The sequence below is a fragment of the Ascaphus truei genome, chromosome 8, assembly GCF_040206685.1.
Source record: "Ascaphus truei isolate aAscTru1 chromosome 8, aAscTru1.hap1, whole genome shotgun sequence".
NCBI classification, from domain to species: Eukaryota; Metazoa; Chordata; class Amphibia; order Anura; family Ascaphidae; genus Ascaphus; species Ascaphus truei.
In genome coordinates this window covers 51825020-51843808 of record NC_134490.1, presented here as the reverse complement: position 1 = coordinate 51843808, position 18789 = coordinate 51825020, and the positions used below count along the sequence as shown (strand labels likewise).

At 41.2% G+C, this 18789-nt stretch overlaps 1 protein-coding gene across 7 annotated transcripts in view; it reads right to left on the bottom strand.

Moving 5' to 3' along the window:
- The window catches only part of ATRNL1 (attractin like 1), a 662687-nt gene that overhangs the window by 262565 nt on the left and 381333 nt on the right, over positions 1–18789 (bottom strand). For all 7 annotated transcript variants that reach the window (XM_075611983.1, XM_075611984.1, XM_075611985.1 and 4 more), the window contains one exon: positions 2731–2809. In XM_075611983.1, the coding sequence (XP_075468098.1) occupies positions 2731–2809 (79 nt within the window). The remainder of the gene's footprint in view (positions 1–2730; positions 2810–18789) is intronic.

The window sequence follows — 18789 nt, the reverse complement described above, 5'->3', positions numbered from 1 at the left end:
ATACAATTGAGAAATAATTGCATATATACAAATTGTACAATACTCATCCCAGCATCAGTGTGCTACAAATTAAGAACAAAACATTCAGGTTAGACGTTTTAAACATGGATTGTGAAATCGCTGAAGCAGTGCCCGATCTTCCCATTCCTTACAAATAGAATGACTCCGTTTTCCCTGCATTGCTATTTTTTCTTTCTTCACAATACCACACGGTACAATGTCTGTTTTCACCTCTCCATTTTCTTCGCTGATTTTTTCAACTGTGTATTTTATTACTAAAAAATGAACCTAAAACCTCAATGAATATGGCTGCCACGCCCCCCTCTCCAATACTAAACTCAGCAGACCTCAATTTCACCCGCCAACTTTTTGCCGGCATAAAAACAAAACTTGGGTATTGTTTCTCTAGAGACGTGTAGTAAAAGGTGTATGTGGTTTAGGTATCAAACAATACAATAATGATATACAGATAGGGTACTGTAGACGTGCGACTGCTACAAGATATCACAAAATATATATAAAATCAGGTTCTCCACTAAGGTTTAATTAGATGCTGTAACAAATGTCCAAAGGAGGACAGGAAAGGATACCTATTTCGCTGTGGCACACTAAATCACCACATATGGATAAACCACAAATGTTCCCAGCACTCAAACGGAAAAAACAGATAGTAAATGGATCAGCCAAAAGTAAGTATTTAATGGTACACGAATGATGCAAAAAATGGTCAAACAAAGACCGAAAAAGAAAGCACTATGTGCTAGCGCAGGGACAAGGACAGGGAAGGGGAAAAGGGAGAGGGGAGAGGGAAAGAAAAGGGAAAACACGGGGAGTTAAAAGTCCAGGGCAAGGGGGGCAACGTCACGTTTCGGGGTATAGGAACCCCTTCTACAGGCCCGTTCCCAGATAGACCGTAGTCACCTGGTGCTTCCCTAAACCCTGCAACAATGTCCCTGGGAGACACAGTGACAAGCTATCACTGAATATCCCAACAGAATGAAGGTAGGCTGTGAGGCACAAGACTCAGACCAACTAACCCTAAGTGAGTAACAGGGAAACTGGATGATAAGGGTCTGAACCTAAAAGGTATACATCAACACAATAAAGGCTATCTAAGTAGCAGTGGAGTTAGCTGGCAAAGCAGGGTGCTAAAGGGTTAATGCCCCACGCTGGAGAGCTTTGAGTCCAGTAAATGCAGGAAATGTCCAATGGCAAAAACAGGTTGTGGCAGCAAACTCCTCCTGGTGCAGTCACATTGCTGGGTTGCCTTGTGACAAGTGATAGCTTGTCACTGTGTCTCCCAGGGACATTGTTGCAGGGTTTAGTGAAGTACCAGGTGACTACGGTCTACCTGGGAACGGGCCTGTAGAAGGGGTTCCTATACCCCGAAACGTGACGTTGCCCCCCTTGCCCTGGACTTTTAACTCCCCGTGTTTTCCCTTTTCTTTTCCTCTCCCCTCTCCCTTTTCCCCTTCCCTGTCCTTGTCCCTGCGCTAGCACATAGTGCTTTCTTTTTCGGTCTTTGTTTGACCATTTTTTGCATCATTCGTGTACCATTAAATACTTACTTTTGGCTGATCCATTTACTATCTGTTCTTTCCGTTTGAGTGCTGGGAACATTTGTGGTTTATTGATTATTTGGGAGGAATCAGGGTCCTCCTTGTTCCCGTCTTGCATCTATTATTTCACTTTATACAGAGTTTTGTGTGCTGTCTAATACTGTTTGTTACGCCACATATGGATAGTTCTTAAGAAGTATGTAATGCCTATATAGCAGGAGGACCTCCTCAAATATAACTTTTAGTAGTGTTTGCTTAAAATAGTTGTAATTTATAGTATCAAAGGTCAATTAAAACTAAAACAACAAAGATGGAGGTAGGAGAGAGAGAGCTGTGATGTAGGTATGTATGACTACTACAAGGATTCGTGGAACAGCGGACCCACAGAAAAATAATGGAACTCACAAGCAATATACATGTTCTATCCCAGTACCTGGCGATCTGGTCTTTAAATCCCTTAAGTGTCCTGGGTTTCTCCCTCTCTGACTCATTGGGCTTGCAATTTAGCAATTGGACCTTAAAGTACTCATGCCAACTGTTTAACCGATTATATGATTATTACTACAGTGGTTCTCCTGGAGCTTTTACTCGGCTTTAGTTTCATGTATGACTGCTACCCATACAAGGTAGATACTGTTTGTTGTGAGCGCAGCGTCTGGGCAGTTAAGATAGTGTATGTGTGTGTGTGTGTGTATCTGCCCGAGTAGTACTTGGAAGACTATTAGTATGCTTTCGTAAGTGAATAGTACTTCAAGATCACTAGCGCTGTATTTCCTCCATAGCTCGCTCTCTAACATGCGCCCCCTTGTGATGTATGACATCACTTAAGTCATGCGCCCCAACGCGCGTCTCACTCCTTAACCAAGCTTTTCAACGGAAAATCTGTGTGGAACCAACTGCTGTGGGACATGCACAACGCATCAGCGGGAAAAGTACCCATTGTTTTAAATTAACCCGCGAGAAAGGGGCAGGGCTAACACACTACTTCCCCCGCCGGAGTGCCCTAGTGGGTACAATCATGGTAGCTACCTCTGCAGGTCGTAGTTTTGGGGGGGGGGGAACTGCGTCTTTTTAAGCACGCACAGCAGCTGTCACTGCATATGCAACAAATTCAGAGGATGATCACAGCTCCCACAACCGGCCACCCCATGCAAAGAGTTTATCAACTAACCTCTCTCCGGCGAGAAGCCCAGCACGTCTGCTTAATCTTCCAGACCACCGCAGCAACCAGCAGGAGTGACAAAAAGCAGCTGAAGAATGGGGGGGAAAACGAGGAGTATTTGTCAATATTTGATAAGGATGGACAAAAACAAACTGAAATAAGGGAAAAAGTGTTAAGAAACATTCTTTACAACTAGAAAACGCGCCTTTTAACCCTGTTATGTGCCGCCCTTAAGCAAGCACTTATTTCCCCCTCACCCAAAAAATCTCCCCCTGATAGGAAACTGTGGGTCTCCAGAGCTGAACCACATTAATGTCAGCTTTGGGGATCCCCTGCCTCCTGAGATACCCCCTACGGGGTGCCAGTTATCTCTTGCTCAGGTTTAAATGTCCCGGTCACTTGGGCCCCTAAGGAGGTAAGTATCTCAGGAAGCAGGGGGTACCCAAAACCAAAATTAATGCGGTTCAGCTCCTGAGACCCCCTACTTCAAACCCACAGCTATTAAAAAAAAGGAGAGCTGCAGCCCTGTTACACTTTCCCTCTGGCCGCCCCAAGACCTAGGCGGTGCCTTACCTGAGGTATGCCTACGTGACAGGCCTCAGTATATCCCTGCTTCAGCACAGGTGGCTCAGTCAAAAAATAAGCCCAAAACCTAAATCAATAAGTCTGCTAAGCCTCTCACTTAGTGCCTTCAAAAGACTATATCTGAGAAGATGAAAATAAGACATTTTTTTCAGATAAGATCATTTGTAGTCTGCATGGAAATCAGCTCTGTTCTGCCTGGCGCAGAGCGAATAAACAGCAGGAGTTGCTATGTGGACAGTTTACTCGAGGCCTTAGGCCTTTTTAAATAAAAAATGTCTAAAAATGTAAAACAGCTAGGACATTAAAATAAAAATGGTGGTTATAATCTGCTTTACTGTGCATCCCATTCACGTCATTTTCAAAAGTAGGTCATATTTGAAGGTACTGCACCTCTAAGTGACTCATTGCGTGGTTCTTCGACCCTGTCACCCCCGCTCCCTCATGCCCCCTGCAGTATAAGGGTTATTATAGGCTGTCAAGCATTTCAACCCAATTGTACACCAAATAGTTGCCTAGTTCACTATATAAACATGTAACAATATTTAACTGACTGTGTTACAGAAAGCATCAAAGCAGGTTGTTAGTTTTAAGAGAAACTAAATACATTCCTTGGCAAGAATTGTCTGACGGTCCAAGATTAATAAGGTTATCGGGTCATATGACAGTTGAATGCATTTGCCACTCATTTGATTTTGACCCATTCAGAACAGCATCAATCCATCTCATGGAATAGAACCCTACGCGGATAGTGGACTTCCTGTCCCATTGAGCTAACATTCTAACTTTAATTTTGGCAGATAAACCAAACTCTGAAAAAAAAAAAAAACATTCAAGCGGAAGCCCGGAGAAAGTAAAGACAATCATTGAAACTTGCTCTGCTAGGCTGCAGAACACCCACACATTACCTAACTGCTTCACAAAGATTGATGTTTTTTGAGCTAGGGAATAGGGGACAAAGTTACGCAACCGGTTTATAACATTTAATGCAATACCTTGATTTCCACTTAATGGCCATTGTCCAAACCTCAAGATGTCCCAGGAGCCTAATGTCCGATTTGTTTCAGAGGACACGTTTGCTACAGCCTAATCAGACACTCAATGGTTTTCTTTTTAATACTGTACTCTACTTCTTAGGATTGATGTTTGTGTGAACTTCCATGGGTATTTTGTATATTAGACACCAACACATGATGAAAACAATATGCTAAAAATAATCTACTTGTGTCAGTGCAGAGTACATGAAAAAAATGTAATAATTGCAGTGAAGCAACACTGAGTGGATAATGAAATTAAAGTAATTACACTAAGACAGCTACTGTACTGTATGTTGTGAGTTATCCGTTTGGGGGGTTTGCTTGCTTTTTTAATCTGTTTCGGCTGTGGTTTACATGAAAAAGCTTCACTTCAGTTTCCGATTTTTTTGTTCTGTTTTTTTCTAAATAACTATTTACCAATTTTCATGGGGTGCAGAAAAAAGATGAAATGCAGAACATGGGGGAGATGACATTTACACAGATGATAAAACAGGTTGAAACAAGTGGTGGGAAAGAGAAAATGATATACATATGGGGGGCCCAACTCGTCCTCAAGACTCCCCAACAGGTCAGGTTTTCAGGAAATCTCTGCTTTAGCAAAGGTGGCTCAATCAGTGGCTCAGTCTTTGACTGAGCCGCTGATTGAGCCATTTATGCTGAAACAGAGACTGATCGAGCTAACTGTGCTGAAGCTGGGATAACCTGAAAACCTGATCTGTTGGGCGGTCTTGAAGACTGGAGTTGAGAACCCCTGATATACATAATTCAAAATGATGATGTGGATCAGGAGTCATTGGTGGCCCCTGTGAATACAGAGGAAGGGGTTGAACGAAGATGCAGATTAATCACCCTGTAATGTGGGTATTACACCCCAATCCCACATTAACTGCCATTTAACCCTGTTCTTTTAATGTAACCATGTATTTTTATAACTCTGTGCCCAGGACACAAGATAAAAAACAAATAGGTAGCGCTATATCCTAGTGTGTAGGCAGCCTGTGATATATCCCTGAACCCCAGTCAGGTATTGAACAGTACAAAAAAATATATCAATGGCGCTCTGCACTAAGACATTAAAAACATATATTATATAGTAATGGAAATATACAACCAGTGGCGTGGATGTTTCTCCTGGGAATGGAAGTTCCACAAGTGATGGGATACCATGTAAGGGAAAAAAAATTCACAACATAGTGTAATACTGTTAGGCATACATACAAACATATAACATGAGACGGACACTGAGAACAACAGGTGACTAATTACAAACACATTTAATAAAGCATATCATTAAAAATACATATAATACATAAAATATAAAAATGTTAGGACACTCCAACTCAGGTGGGGGTACCTGCTTACCAAAAGTAAGAAGGGTTCAAGCAGTGGATATTTAAGAGTATCCCCTCTATGGAAGGCTGCTGCTGCTGCACCGGACTGCTGGGCTCACACGTGTGTAGTGCACCGTGGGTAGTGCCTGCTACCTCTGGTTGTAGCTTCTGCCTCTATGCGCCGTGGACACGGAAGATTCTCGTGTCTGCTGGGGAATGGTAATCCCTTCCTGCTCGGCTGTAGAAAGCGCGCCAAACGGAGCTGTTTGTGGATGCGGATGGATATCCGCCCGGATTCGGCAGCCAACGGACATCTGCCAGCAAGTTCCAAGGGGGACAGGATTCACCACCGAGTATGGAGGACCTTTCAGAGACACCCTACGCGTTTCGAAAGTCTTGCTTTCTTCCTCAGGGGTAAACGTAGTGCATTCCCCAGCAGACACGAGAATCTTCCGTGTCCACGGCGCATAGAGGCAGAAGCTACAACCAGAGGTAGCAGGCACTACCCACGGTGCACTACACACGTGTGAGCCCAGCAGTCCGGTGCAGCAGCAGCAGCCTTCCATAGAGGGGATACTCTTAAATATCCACTGCTTGAACCCTTCTTACTTTTGGTAAGCAGGTACCCCCACCTGAGTTGGAGTGTCCTAACATTTTTATATTTTATGTATTATATGTATTTTTAATGATATGCTTTATTAAATGTGTTTGTAATTAGTCACCTGTTGTTCTCAGTGTCCGTCTCATGTTATATGTTTGTATGTATGCCTAACAGTATTACACTATGTTGTGAATTTTTTTTCCCTTACATGGTATCCCATCACTTGTGGAACTTCCATTCCCAGGAGAAACATCCACGCCACTGGTTGTATATTTCCATTACTATATAATATATGTTTTTAATGTCTTAGTGCAGAGCGCCATTGATATATTTTGTTGTTCTGTGCCCAGGACATACTTGAAAATGAGAGGTAACTCTCAATGTGTTACTTCCTGGTAAAACATTTTTATAAATAAATAAATTGACATTGATATACAAGAAAATCAAAGATAGTGAATTTATATTGGCTGCACTATTCAAATGACGTCTAGTTACAAGACATTGCTATTTAAAGCTACAGTTCAGTCAATATCCTGCATGTGTGTTTTTTTTAATAAATCAGTTCTGTAGTAAGAAAAAATACTTTTAGCATTTTCTGTTTTAAAAAAAACAACTTTGAAAGACCAATTTTCTTGTATTTTATTTTAACAAAGCATGTTTGTTCCTATAGCAACCATTTACATTCCCCAGATCTAAAGATGTCGCCAAACTTCGCCGATCAATAGACGGAGAACGAATTGACCGGCAGCTATGCAGTTCTTTAGGCAAGTAGAGTTTGCCCACATGAAACTATTGCAGTAAAAAAAAAAAAAAAAAAAACCGGGAGCTTGAACTGCAGCTTTAAATGTCAAAAAATGATTTGCAGGTGTCTGGATGCACAACTTTTCGGGGGGACTCCCTTCCTCAGGTGTAATATTCACCTGACAGAGGTGAGGTCCTAGCCATTCTTCCAAGCCTGCACCAACACATCAGAAGCTTCTACCAAGTATCCTCTACAGAACGGCGCGCGGTGAGGCCAAAAATCTACTATTCTGGTATACACGATACTGTATACTTCAACGCAAAGAAAATACCCGAAGCTTAAAATAAATACTGCAAAGGGTGGGGGGGCAGCTTTTAAATGATTTCTGTTCACTTGTCTTTGGTAAACTCCGGTTAAATACTTATAGCTTCACTTCTTGTGACCTCCAGGGTGATGACTTCAGTCCGCGTGCGTTCCTTACCCAGGTGGAAAGCAAAAGTGTTTTCAAGCCGTGCTGCCCCTTTAAGTATTTCCTGAGAGGGTACGAATACATGAAATAATTACTTAGTCATTCCACGCGGTCTGAATCACCGCACTGCATCAATGTTCAGCCCATCATTTGTAAGAATGATTAATACAAATTTCAAATTGCTGGATCATAACTGAATGGCTGCAAAGAAAAGACTTTGATTATATTCTTACCATTGTGTGGATTTAATGAGGCCTCTAATGGCTGCACAGGAAATGTTATCTAGTCACTTATGTGCTCGATATATCTCAAATTGTCCTGCTTTAAACTCCTATTATGAATCTCCTTCCCTCAGGGAGTGAGAAGGCCCACTTACAATGCAGCCTGTACTGCAGATTTACATGGGACAATGACTCCCAGAAATGAGTTCTCCCTCAAGTTACAAGGAGATGAACCCCAGACAAACACCAAATCATTAAACCACATCCCTTGAAAGTGAAATGTGTTGTAACTTAACACACATAGGGGCTTATGCAGTAAAGTCCCCAGGGTTTTTAAATCGCCATTTTTGACAGCGTTGCTATCACGGTATGCAGAAAGCCCCGAATACCAGTGATCGCAACATTTTAACAAATGGCGAGTAGCCGGCGCCGAGATGATCTGCCCTCCGAAAAGGGCTCACTGGCAATTTCTTTCTGCTGCAGAGAGAGAAAGCCGCCTCTCTCTGAGCAAATATCGCCCGGAAAAAAAATATTTAAATTTTATTACTAGTGTAGATGAGCAGGTGGTCTCCGGAGCAGAACCACTTTGTTTTCAGGTCCGGGGACCCCCTGCTTCCCGAGATACAGGCCCCATTATGGGGTGCCGGTATCTCCTATGCATTGAAATGTCCCGGTCACGTGACGCGGGACATTTACATGCATAGGAGCTACTGGCACCCCATAACGGGGCCTGTATCTCGGGAAGCAGAGGGTCCCCGGATCTCAAATAAACGTGGTCCTGCTCCAAAGACCCCCTACTACAATCCACAAGTAATAAAACGTAAATATGTAATAACCACCAATACACAGCCCACCCCCTCTGCCCCCACATAAAACCATAATTATTTTTTTTACACACAGGATTAATTCCACAGGCTGGCGGGAGTCCCCGGGTGGTCCTCAAGGGTGGCCGCAGGCCCCACAGGGCACCCTGTGGGGTTCCCTCGGGTGTCTGGGGGTCATTGGGTGGTCCCCGCTAGCTCCGTAGGCCTCCAGCTGGTCCTTGCGGGTGTCTGTGGGCCCCAACGGGGTCCACGGGTGGTCCCCTCGGGTGTCTGGGGCCCCTCGGGTGGTTCCCATGGGTGTCTGGGGGCCCTCAGGTGGTTCCCACGGGTGTCTGTGGGCCCTCGAGTGGTCCTTGCGCGTCCGGGGGCCCCACAGGGGTCCCCGCATGTGTCCGGGGGTCCTCGGGTAGTCCCTGTGGGCGTCCATGGGTCCTCAGGTGGTCCCCCGCTGGCCTGCGGTACCATTCCTGTATTTAAAAAAATTAAAACATGGCCTACATTTCTATAAATGCCTAAACACCCACCAAGGGCCAAATACTACCTTCACCCACCCCCGCTACCCACAATAAGCATGGCACTGGTGGTTAACCCCTTCATTGCCTCTCCTCTTTCAGCCCGGCACAAAAGCTGTGATCTGCCTCTCCTCTCTCAACCCAACAGAGGTTGTGATCTGCCTCTCCTCTCTCAACCCAACAGAGGCTGCGATCTGCCTCTCCTCTGTCTGCCTGGCATAGAGGCTGTGATCCACCTCTCCTCTCTCAGCCCGGCACAGAGGCAGTGAACTACCTTGCCCCTCTCACAGCCGGGCACAGAGGCTGCAATCCATCTCTCCGCTCTCAGCCGGGCACAGAGGCTGCGATCCGCCTCTCCTCTCTCTGCCCAGCACAGAGGCTGCGATACGCGTCTCCTCTATTAGCCCAGCACAGAGACTGTGATTTGCCTCTCCTCTCTCAGCCTGGCACAGAGGAGAGAGAGGAGCCTCCAACTCCAGACAGCGCAGTACGTGCCCGCTGAGCAGCTGTAATGTTTGTGGTGTGTGGGAAGGTTGGGGTGATTTGTGTCAGGATGAGAGTGTGATGACTGTGTGTCTGAGGTGTGTGATGGCTTTGTATGTGGTGGAGGGGGTGGAGGTGAGGTAGGATAGTGCTTTTGTGGGGTGGTTGAAGGTGTGTGGTGTAAGTAAGAGAAGGGGAAGGGTGAATGTAATGTTTATGATTAAGAAAGAGGGTGAGTGTGCTGTGTGAGAAGGGGGGATACATGTGGAGTGGGTAATAGGGCGACTATGATGTGTGAGGGTGAATGTGGAGTATGTAAGAAGAGGGTGGTTGAGTTGGATGTGTGTTTGTGAACAGGAGGGTAGGTGTAAGTATGTAAGTGAGGAGCAGATAAGTGGGGTATGAAGAGCATCTTCAGATTTAAAAAATCCTTCAGGGTGACCCTGATCAACAAAAGCTGAGAACCACTGAGCTACAAATTAAGAAAATCATGATTTCTAACACTAAGGGTTCAAGATGCTAACATTATATTACTGTAAGTCATATAGGCTTCAGGAGGGGATTGTGGCTACAACATTATTAAGACTTGAAATATATGCACACATTTATCTTAGCATTGTCCTGAGTTTTAAGGCTGTGAATCAATTAATGAAACTTGCAGCTTCAGGTGCTGAAGTGTATCCAGGACCAGTGTATTATTTACTAATTTACAGGACTTCACTCTGACTCACACTGTGAAACATTAAGCCTTCTACTCTGCTCTTCATTAAGATGGATAGTACTTCCAATAAGAGATTAATATGCTGATAAAGACACGGATTATGACAGATCACTTAGTGTATTATTAGAATAATATTATTATACTTGGGGCGTATATACAATTGACCAATTGGCTCTTAGGTTTAACTAATTCCCTATTTTACTCGTGTCCATGACTAACATTTCCTATTATAATAAGAATAATTGTGTCTAATAAACCTCTCGGCCACCTTGTAAAAATGGTCATGAAATTGTTAATTGGTCACTTCAATTGTCATGATATTGGAAGTCGAAAAATGCCAAGCTAAAAGAAGTTCTTCTAGTGAAGAAGAAAAAGTCGGTTGCGCTGCTGGATGAGAATGGATGAGAATGGGAGAAACTGCCTGTGCTTTCTTCACAAAAATGCCACAACTGGTGGTAAAGAGGAGTCAACGGCTGCGTGGACTGGGAGAGAGAGAGCAATCCAGACAAAGCTTAACTATTTGCATCAGTTTTGTCCCCCTGCACAGAAAGTCAGGGAAATGCATAGCACAAGCTGCTAAGTATAATGTAAGACACAATGCAGCCATGGGAGATACACCCTTGAAATATTATTATGTTTCTTTCACTCGTGGAAAAAGCTTTCATAATTCATAGCCCTCCTACAACATGCTCACGCTTGCCCTCCATGGCGGATATCCGGGAGGGCTGACAGCCTGCAGAGGTTTACAACTTTCTCAAAAGACAATTCATGTCATGTTCACTTAACTGTGCAGACAGAAACTTGCCCGGGCTCGCCACGTTAAAACAAAGAATGGGGGGGAAAAACGCATATTCCACTCAAGCGAGAAAATTGTGCAGAGTTCAAAATAAGCATGTTTATACTAATCAGCGTGTATTATACAAGACTACCACTGAGTTATGGTAATTGAATTTAGCCCAAGGTGTCTATTGTATCCTAAATGTAAAATGTTGCTAATGGAGAAGCAAGCGTCTGAGTGCAAATGGCTAAATACAGCAATAATGGCTTTGAGATCACATTATTTGATCTATCCATTATGTGCTGCAGCGCAGCATCCTAACGTATTGTACACACAGACCTGTTTCCAGGGGGAGGAGGATAAATTAAGCCATTTGTGTGCCATGGATGTTAAGCTGCAGTAGTTGCAGTTGGAAAACAGAAGTTGTGGTTATTATGCATACTGTACCACGATATTTAATTCCTTCCACACAACCATATACATCACAACAATCCACACACAATGTGGGACTGTGATTCTCCGCAACAGCTACTGTGGGTCATTTACAAAAGCCAGTTATCATTTTAATATGTTAACACCAGCAAAATAAAATGCTAATAACATATGCTAATGAGAAGAGCAGTTTAATCAAATTTGGAAAACAAATTATTTCCCTCGTAAAACGTCTATTTAGCTAATGATAAAAAAAAACTGACATCACTGGAACAAAAAATAGTGGTGTTACAAATATAATTATAGGTTTGGTGAATCATGCAAAATATACTCCTAACTTATAACTTGAAGAGAAGCTCACAAAGCAGCCTGTGTTGCTCATTCAACTGGCCATGTGGAGGCGAAGAAGTGACCTTGGTCTGAGAAGTGAGAGGTGCTAATTTGACATTGGGCACCAGCTACATCTGTCACCTCAGACAAGTCCTGAGTTTCAGGAATGGAAAATCCATCTGGATAGTGATTTGTGTGTCTGTATTGTTCTTCATGAATCGCAACCGTTACAACGACAGTGCTCCATAAAACACAGGATCATGTTTAATACAATCATCGGAGTTTCATACATTTCCCTAAATAACGCCCGAAACTGGGTCTATCCTTTCAGAAAGTTTTACATGAAAGCCAGACATCTGCTGCGTATAACTAAAGGAATGAGCCCAGCTCTTTATCCTAGCGAGAAATGGTGGTAATTAATCTTCCCCTGCCTGACCAGCTTAACACCGCATACTACGTCTGTACAAGCTCTGGCTTTCGCATTCCAATAATAAATGATATTGCATATCTAAAAGGAACTGTCCTGCCACAATCTATTTTCACCAAATCCTAGAAAAACGTACTGTTGTGTCAACAAGACAAAACTATGAATATGTGATATTCCAGCTCATTTGAGGCACAGCTGCAGTTTTTTTATGTTTTCATTAAATGCAGGGGGTTAATAGGCACTTAAATTAGCAAGATACAAAATTATTTATGAACACTTGGAAACAGCTAAGTGTAGAACAGAGGCCAAAGAAAATATTAGCAATGGAAATCATGGTAGTTCAGCTACATGAGCCTTGAGTACAGGTCAAAATACTCACCTTTATCTATCATTGTTGGTCATCAGACTCTGAAGATATCATCTGATTGGTGATTAAAATACCTTCTCTTTTAGTCTTAAAATATGTTTTGCACATAAAATACAGACAGGTATGAGAGATGGTGGATCATGGTTATTATTTATTCTGTGGGCATCTGAGCGATATACAATTTATTAACAACCATAGATTTATTACAATAAGACACAGGAAGAAGAACAAAGAGGGGGGCCGAGGGCTTGGTTTCCACATTTTTCACAATGACATATAAACATCTCATCATTCATAGAAATTCATTTAAAGAGGTTGAGGTGATGTGTTTAAATGCAATATCCTTTAAAAAGTTGTTGAAACCCTCCAGACTTAGAATGTTTATCCTTTAAGAATAGCACAGGACTCTTTCTTCAACAAGGGGACAGTCAGTGTGTACTGTAGGGTTTCTTTCTGAATGAGAAACAACTAAAACAACAATGCCCCAAAAGGACGGGAGGTAAGGAGATGGGAAGATGGGAAGAATCCTTTAGACATTGTGGGTACAATTATTAGCTACTAGTGATTGTATAGTGAGAGACTCTATGGGGAAAATGTATCAGTGTAAAGAAAGTGCACATAGAAGTTTGTTTTATTATTTTGTGCCCGTATGTGCATCAAATGTAAGGAAGTGCAAATTGTTGGCCAGAAAAGTTTATGCCACCTCAGACCCGACAAATTTTTTAATGCATATATAAGATACAAAATTGACGCCGAGTTTGCTGCATCTCATTATAATCTGCGCATCATGTAACAACTTCCTAATTCCTCCTACCGTCACTCCCCAAATCACAGTGTGACACAAACGGCGCAGAATGTGGAGCAAAGACCTTGATACATTGCCGCACAGAGGTGCACTAGGAAAATAACACAACTTGCAGAAATGTTATCCACAATAGCCTTGATTATCTTTCATTAAATATATGCTATGTGGTATTCTGCTTTTGCATTGACCCCTTATTTTCAGGGATGTCTTCTTTAAACTAAAATATTAAAAGAATGAAACGATGTCACCCAGTGAAATAGATTACGTTCATGAAATCACTCTCTTAACTCTTCATATGACATCAAGAAATACCCGGTTCTGCACATATTATTTTTTAATAAATGTCTTTATTTCAAGGTCCTTGCTGATAGAAAAAAAAAAAACTAGAATATTAGAAAAAAAAATACTAGAATATTAGCGAAGATCGGATATCTCATGCTGTATTAATAGAGATTGTATTTTTAACAAGCACCAATATTATCATTGATTTTCGCTGTTGTAACTTATATTCTTCTCCTAATATTCATGCTGCGAATGGCGGTTGACCTGCTGACTCCAACGCAGGAGTATCGAGTTAATGCAGCGACTCTCTGTGACATCACATGTGCATAGAATACGAAGCTCCAATGGTGGGCATGAGTAATGGAAGGGGTGTGATGTAATTGCATTTGTATTTTGCACCTGACGAAAGGCCAAGTTCGCTCCTGAAACGTTGTGCTTCTTTTCTGTTGACTGTTTGTGCCACATTGAGAAAAAGATAGCGAAAATAAAAGATATCGAGCCTGTGTAGCGCTGATTTGTGTGCAATCTGCTATCTACCTTTTTCTTAAATACCATGGCACAAACCTGAAGCAGAAACACTAACATACTGATGGTTATTGGACCTGGTTCTCTATGACATACTCAGTTTAATATGGATTCACCTACTGGTTCCAACACTGGATATGAACCAGTCTTCATTGTATTGCGTAAGTACATTTATAAGTATTTAGCTTTCCATATTATTGATGTAAAATTGAGTTTTACTTGCGGACCAGTCGTGAGTTCAAAGCTATAGTTGTAGAGCAGGTGAGGCCAACTCCAGTCCTCAACAGCACCAACAGGTCAGGTTTTCAGGATATCCCTGCTTCAGCACAGGTGGCTCAATCAAAGCAGGGATATCCTTAAAACCTAAGCTGCTGGCGGCTCTTGAGGACTGGGGTAGGCCTCCCCTGATGTAGAGTAATGTGATATACGGTGTATATATAGTGACTTATGAGAAAAATGGGGGTGATCCCCTGGTGGTGCTACAAATATGCCAGGCAGTTAGTGAAAAATAAGCACTTAATAAAGAACCAAAACTGAGTAGATAAACGGTAAAGGTGTCTCAATTAATGTGCCGATGGTATGTGCGGGCCTGAATACCCCCACCTCACCTGTTTGGAGCCGTTGGAAACGATTTCCCCACGCCGATGGTGCACACCCCCCCCTGGGAGGAGGAGATAGCTGGTATTGACCTCCTCGGCTGAACGTGCGGCAAACCCGGTGAAGGAGACTGACAGGTGTAATGGAGCCCTGCAAGCAGAGTCTCTGGCCGTCTAACCGGGTGCCTGCTGGAAAACTCCTGATGAACCGGTCCGTTGCTGCAGGGGGGTAAGTGGCGGCTGTTGGTGGGGAGGACGACACACTCAGAACCTCCAAATTGGGTCCGTCAATGCTGGAATGTCCCGGAGCAGGTGAGGGAAGGGGTTATCGGCTGCACACTGGCAATGACTGAGACACATGCAGCTAGTGAAGGAAATCCTCTCGGATGGATCAGCTGCTCCGTGTAAGAAGTGCCGGTGCGTGCTACAATGCAGGGAAGTCAAAAAATGGTAGTGAGAGAGCAGAGCACTGCCAAAATGATAAAGAGGGCTTGATGCAAAAAATAAGTTTATTTATTAGGCATAATAGCCAAAAAAAGGGCAGACACACTAAATTAAAAAACTCTGACGCGTTTCCCGCCGTGGAGGCGCTTTATCAAAGAGTACTACTGCTCCATGGGAGTCGGGTTATATAATGGTCAGAGGCTAATGCACACCCACAATGAGGTCAGCGTTAAATGGTATAAGCTGAAGAGTATGAGTAATCAAATGAATCCTCCGCCCTGTAAAATCTACCCCCAGAAGAGCGTCCAAAGCCTCTGAGCATCACCAAGTCCAATGGAGCTTAACAATAAACAACAATTAACATATTAACCAATCATCAAAGTGGAAGACTAATATCCCAACCAAACAATACTATATAACATGTAGTCAAGGAAAAATAAGTATATCTAATGACAGATAAAGTCTATAGATAAGTGTATACAATGGTGTAATATATGTATATGTGAAAAATTAATAATATTATCCCTTAATATATAAATGTGATCTAATATAAATGTGATATAGTATGTGAAAAAATAATAAAGAATAAGTGTGTATAAATGTGTAAATAACCAATAAGTATGTGATAAAAATAATGTTAGTCTTACCAATAAATGTGTAAAAATAAATACAATAAAAACAAGAAAACAATATAATAAAAAACCCCAATTAAAATATAATGTATTATTTGATAGTCACCAATGTATATAATGAAGTAACAAATTTCATGTCTTAAGTTGATATAAGTGTTAGGTATAAGAAAAATAATCTGAAATATAAATATAATAATAATGAATATATGATATATGTATATATAATAAATGTATATATAATGAATATAAATATATTTATATTTATGTGATTTTTTGATTTAAACATCTGTTTAAATACTATACATATATTTATTATATATACATATATCATATATTCATTATTATTATATTTATATTTCAGATTATTTTTCTTATACCTAACACTTATATCAACTTAAGACATGAAATTTGTTACTTCATTATATACATTGGTGACTATCAAATAATACATTATATTTTAATTGGGGTTTTTTATTATATTGTTTTCTTGTTTTTATTGTATTTATTTTTACACATTTATTGGTAAGACTAACATTATTTTTATCACATACTTATTGGTTATTTACACATTTATACACACTTATTCTTTATTATTTTTTCACATACTATATCACATTTATATTAGATCACATTTATATATTAAGGGATAATATTATTAATTTTTCACATATACATATATTACACCATTGTATACACTTATCTATAGACTTTATCTGTCATTAGATATACTTATTTTTCCTTGACTACATGTTATATAGTATTGTTTGGTTGGGATATTAGTCTTCCACTTTGATGATTGGTTAATATGTTAATTGTTGTTTATTGTTAAGCTCCATTGGACTTGGTGATGCTCAGAGGCTTTGGACGCTCTTCTGGGGGTAGATTTTACAGGGCGGAGGATTCATTTGATTACTCATACTCTTCAGCTTATACCATTTAACGCTGACCTCATTGTGGGCGTGCATTAGCCTCTGACCATTATATAACCCGACTCCCATGGAGCAGTAGTACTCTTTGATAAAGCGCCTCCACGGCGGGAAACGCGTCAGAGTTTTTTAATTTAGTGTGTCTGCCCTTTTTTGGCTATTATGCCTAATAAATAAACTTATTTTTTGCATCAAGCCCTCTTTATCATTTTGGCAGTGCTCTGCTCTCTCACTACCATATAGTGACTTATGTTGAACCCTTTTTTGCTGTTTGAGAAACCTTAAAAAATGGGGTTCTATGTTTGAAGAAGAATCTGGGGTTTAGTTGATATTTAAAAAATGGAGTAAAATAACAGTAAGAATCACTAAAAATAAATAACGTTCCGGTTTGTTCTTATAGTAACATTCCATCTGTTCTTGCTTCATGTAACCACTCCCAACATCACTGACTAACCCAACAGGAGCAAAGCCAATGACCCAACATCCAATTTATGAGATTCCATTGAAGGTCACTTATCAACAAAAGGATTAAAGAGTCAGTAACAAGAAAGAGTCCTCCAAATCTTCACATACAATTTCAGTTATCCTTGATGCAAGCAAGTCTTTGCATTCCAACGATATCTCTTGTATTATGCTGTACCATTTTATTATCCTCACAACAATACTAATTACGACTGGCAGGGAACACACCAAGTTAATATTATTACACCGAAATACAAATGAACATGTAACTCATAATTAATCTCTCGTATGGTTCTTATAATAACTTCCCCTCTTGATGCTCCCTTTTGATGCTTCTGTATCACAATGCTTTATCCTCCCTGGATTATTTAGATTTAATATGATAATAACTTTGGTATCACGCAGTAGGTCCTTGTTCCTGCAAAGGATTATTACCCTTCAGATCGAGGAGCTGCGTATTTCCTTCACTCCTGTAAACAGAATGGTGCGATTCACTCCATACTGTGCGTAGTTCTTGGGGAAGAGAGACTAGCAGCTGGCTTCACACCGCATCTTGTCAGTTGCCCTATCTCACAATAACATTACTGCCCGGAGCAGTGAAATGTCCTTTCATTAAGATTTGGGGGTTCTGTCCATTGCCAGACTTACTCTCGGTATCCCTCATTTTCCCATCAATCCTCTATGTATATTTTAAAGCAGGGGTAGGCAATTCCAGTCCTCAGGAGCTATCAACAGGTCAGGTTTTGAGGAAATCCCTGCTTCAGCACAGGTGGCTCGAAGACTGAGCCACTGATTGAGCCACCTGTGCTGAAGCAGGGATATACTGAAAACCTGACCTGTTGGTAGCCCTTGGGGACTGGAGTTGGCTAACCATGTTGTAAAGTATTTAAATCCTAAGCAAGACACAAATAAAGCACACTACACCCCACACAAAACACAGAGGAAAATACAATAATATAGATAACTACAGAAGTAAGGTGGAATTGTGAAGAAAATATTTTAACGCGCGTCAATGGGAGCCCCTAAGCAGAAAGTATTTGTGAATTGTGTATGTATAATTATTTCATATAGTGCCAGCAGTGTGCTCAGCGCTTTATAAAATTACAATAAAGCGGAAATAAAGTACAAACAAGTGAATGATAAAATAAGGCAAATAGAGACCCTGTCCCAAAGAGCTTACAATCCAAGTGCTGTATTAAGAAACTTACAGAGATAGAAGGTGTAAAAGTGCCTTTATTAAAAGTGCAAATCAGGGAGATCAAGCGCATCTGGAGTCAGTAGTAATATAGGTGTAAATAATTTATTTAAGAGATGAGATTTTAGCTGGGATTTAAAAATGTAAAGAAAAGGTGATTGATAACTATTGAGTAAGAAAGTTCCATAGGTAGGGAAAGATGAGTGAACATATTTAAGAGGTGAGATGGCTGTAGAGGTTAAAACTGCAAAGATTAAACATCGTTGGGTCGAGCGTAAGAGGTCTCAAGAGGAAGAGCAGGAGATGATTCTAGCAGCAGAATTTTGAATGGAGTGTAAGGTAGA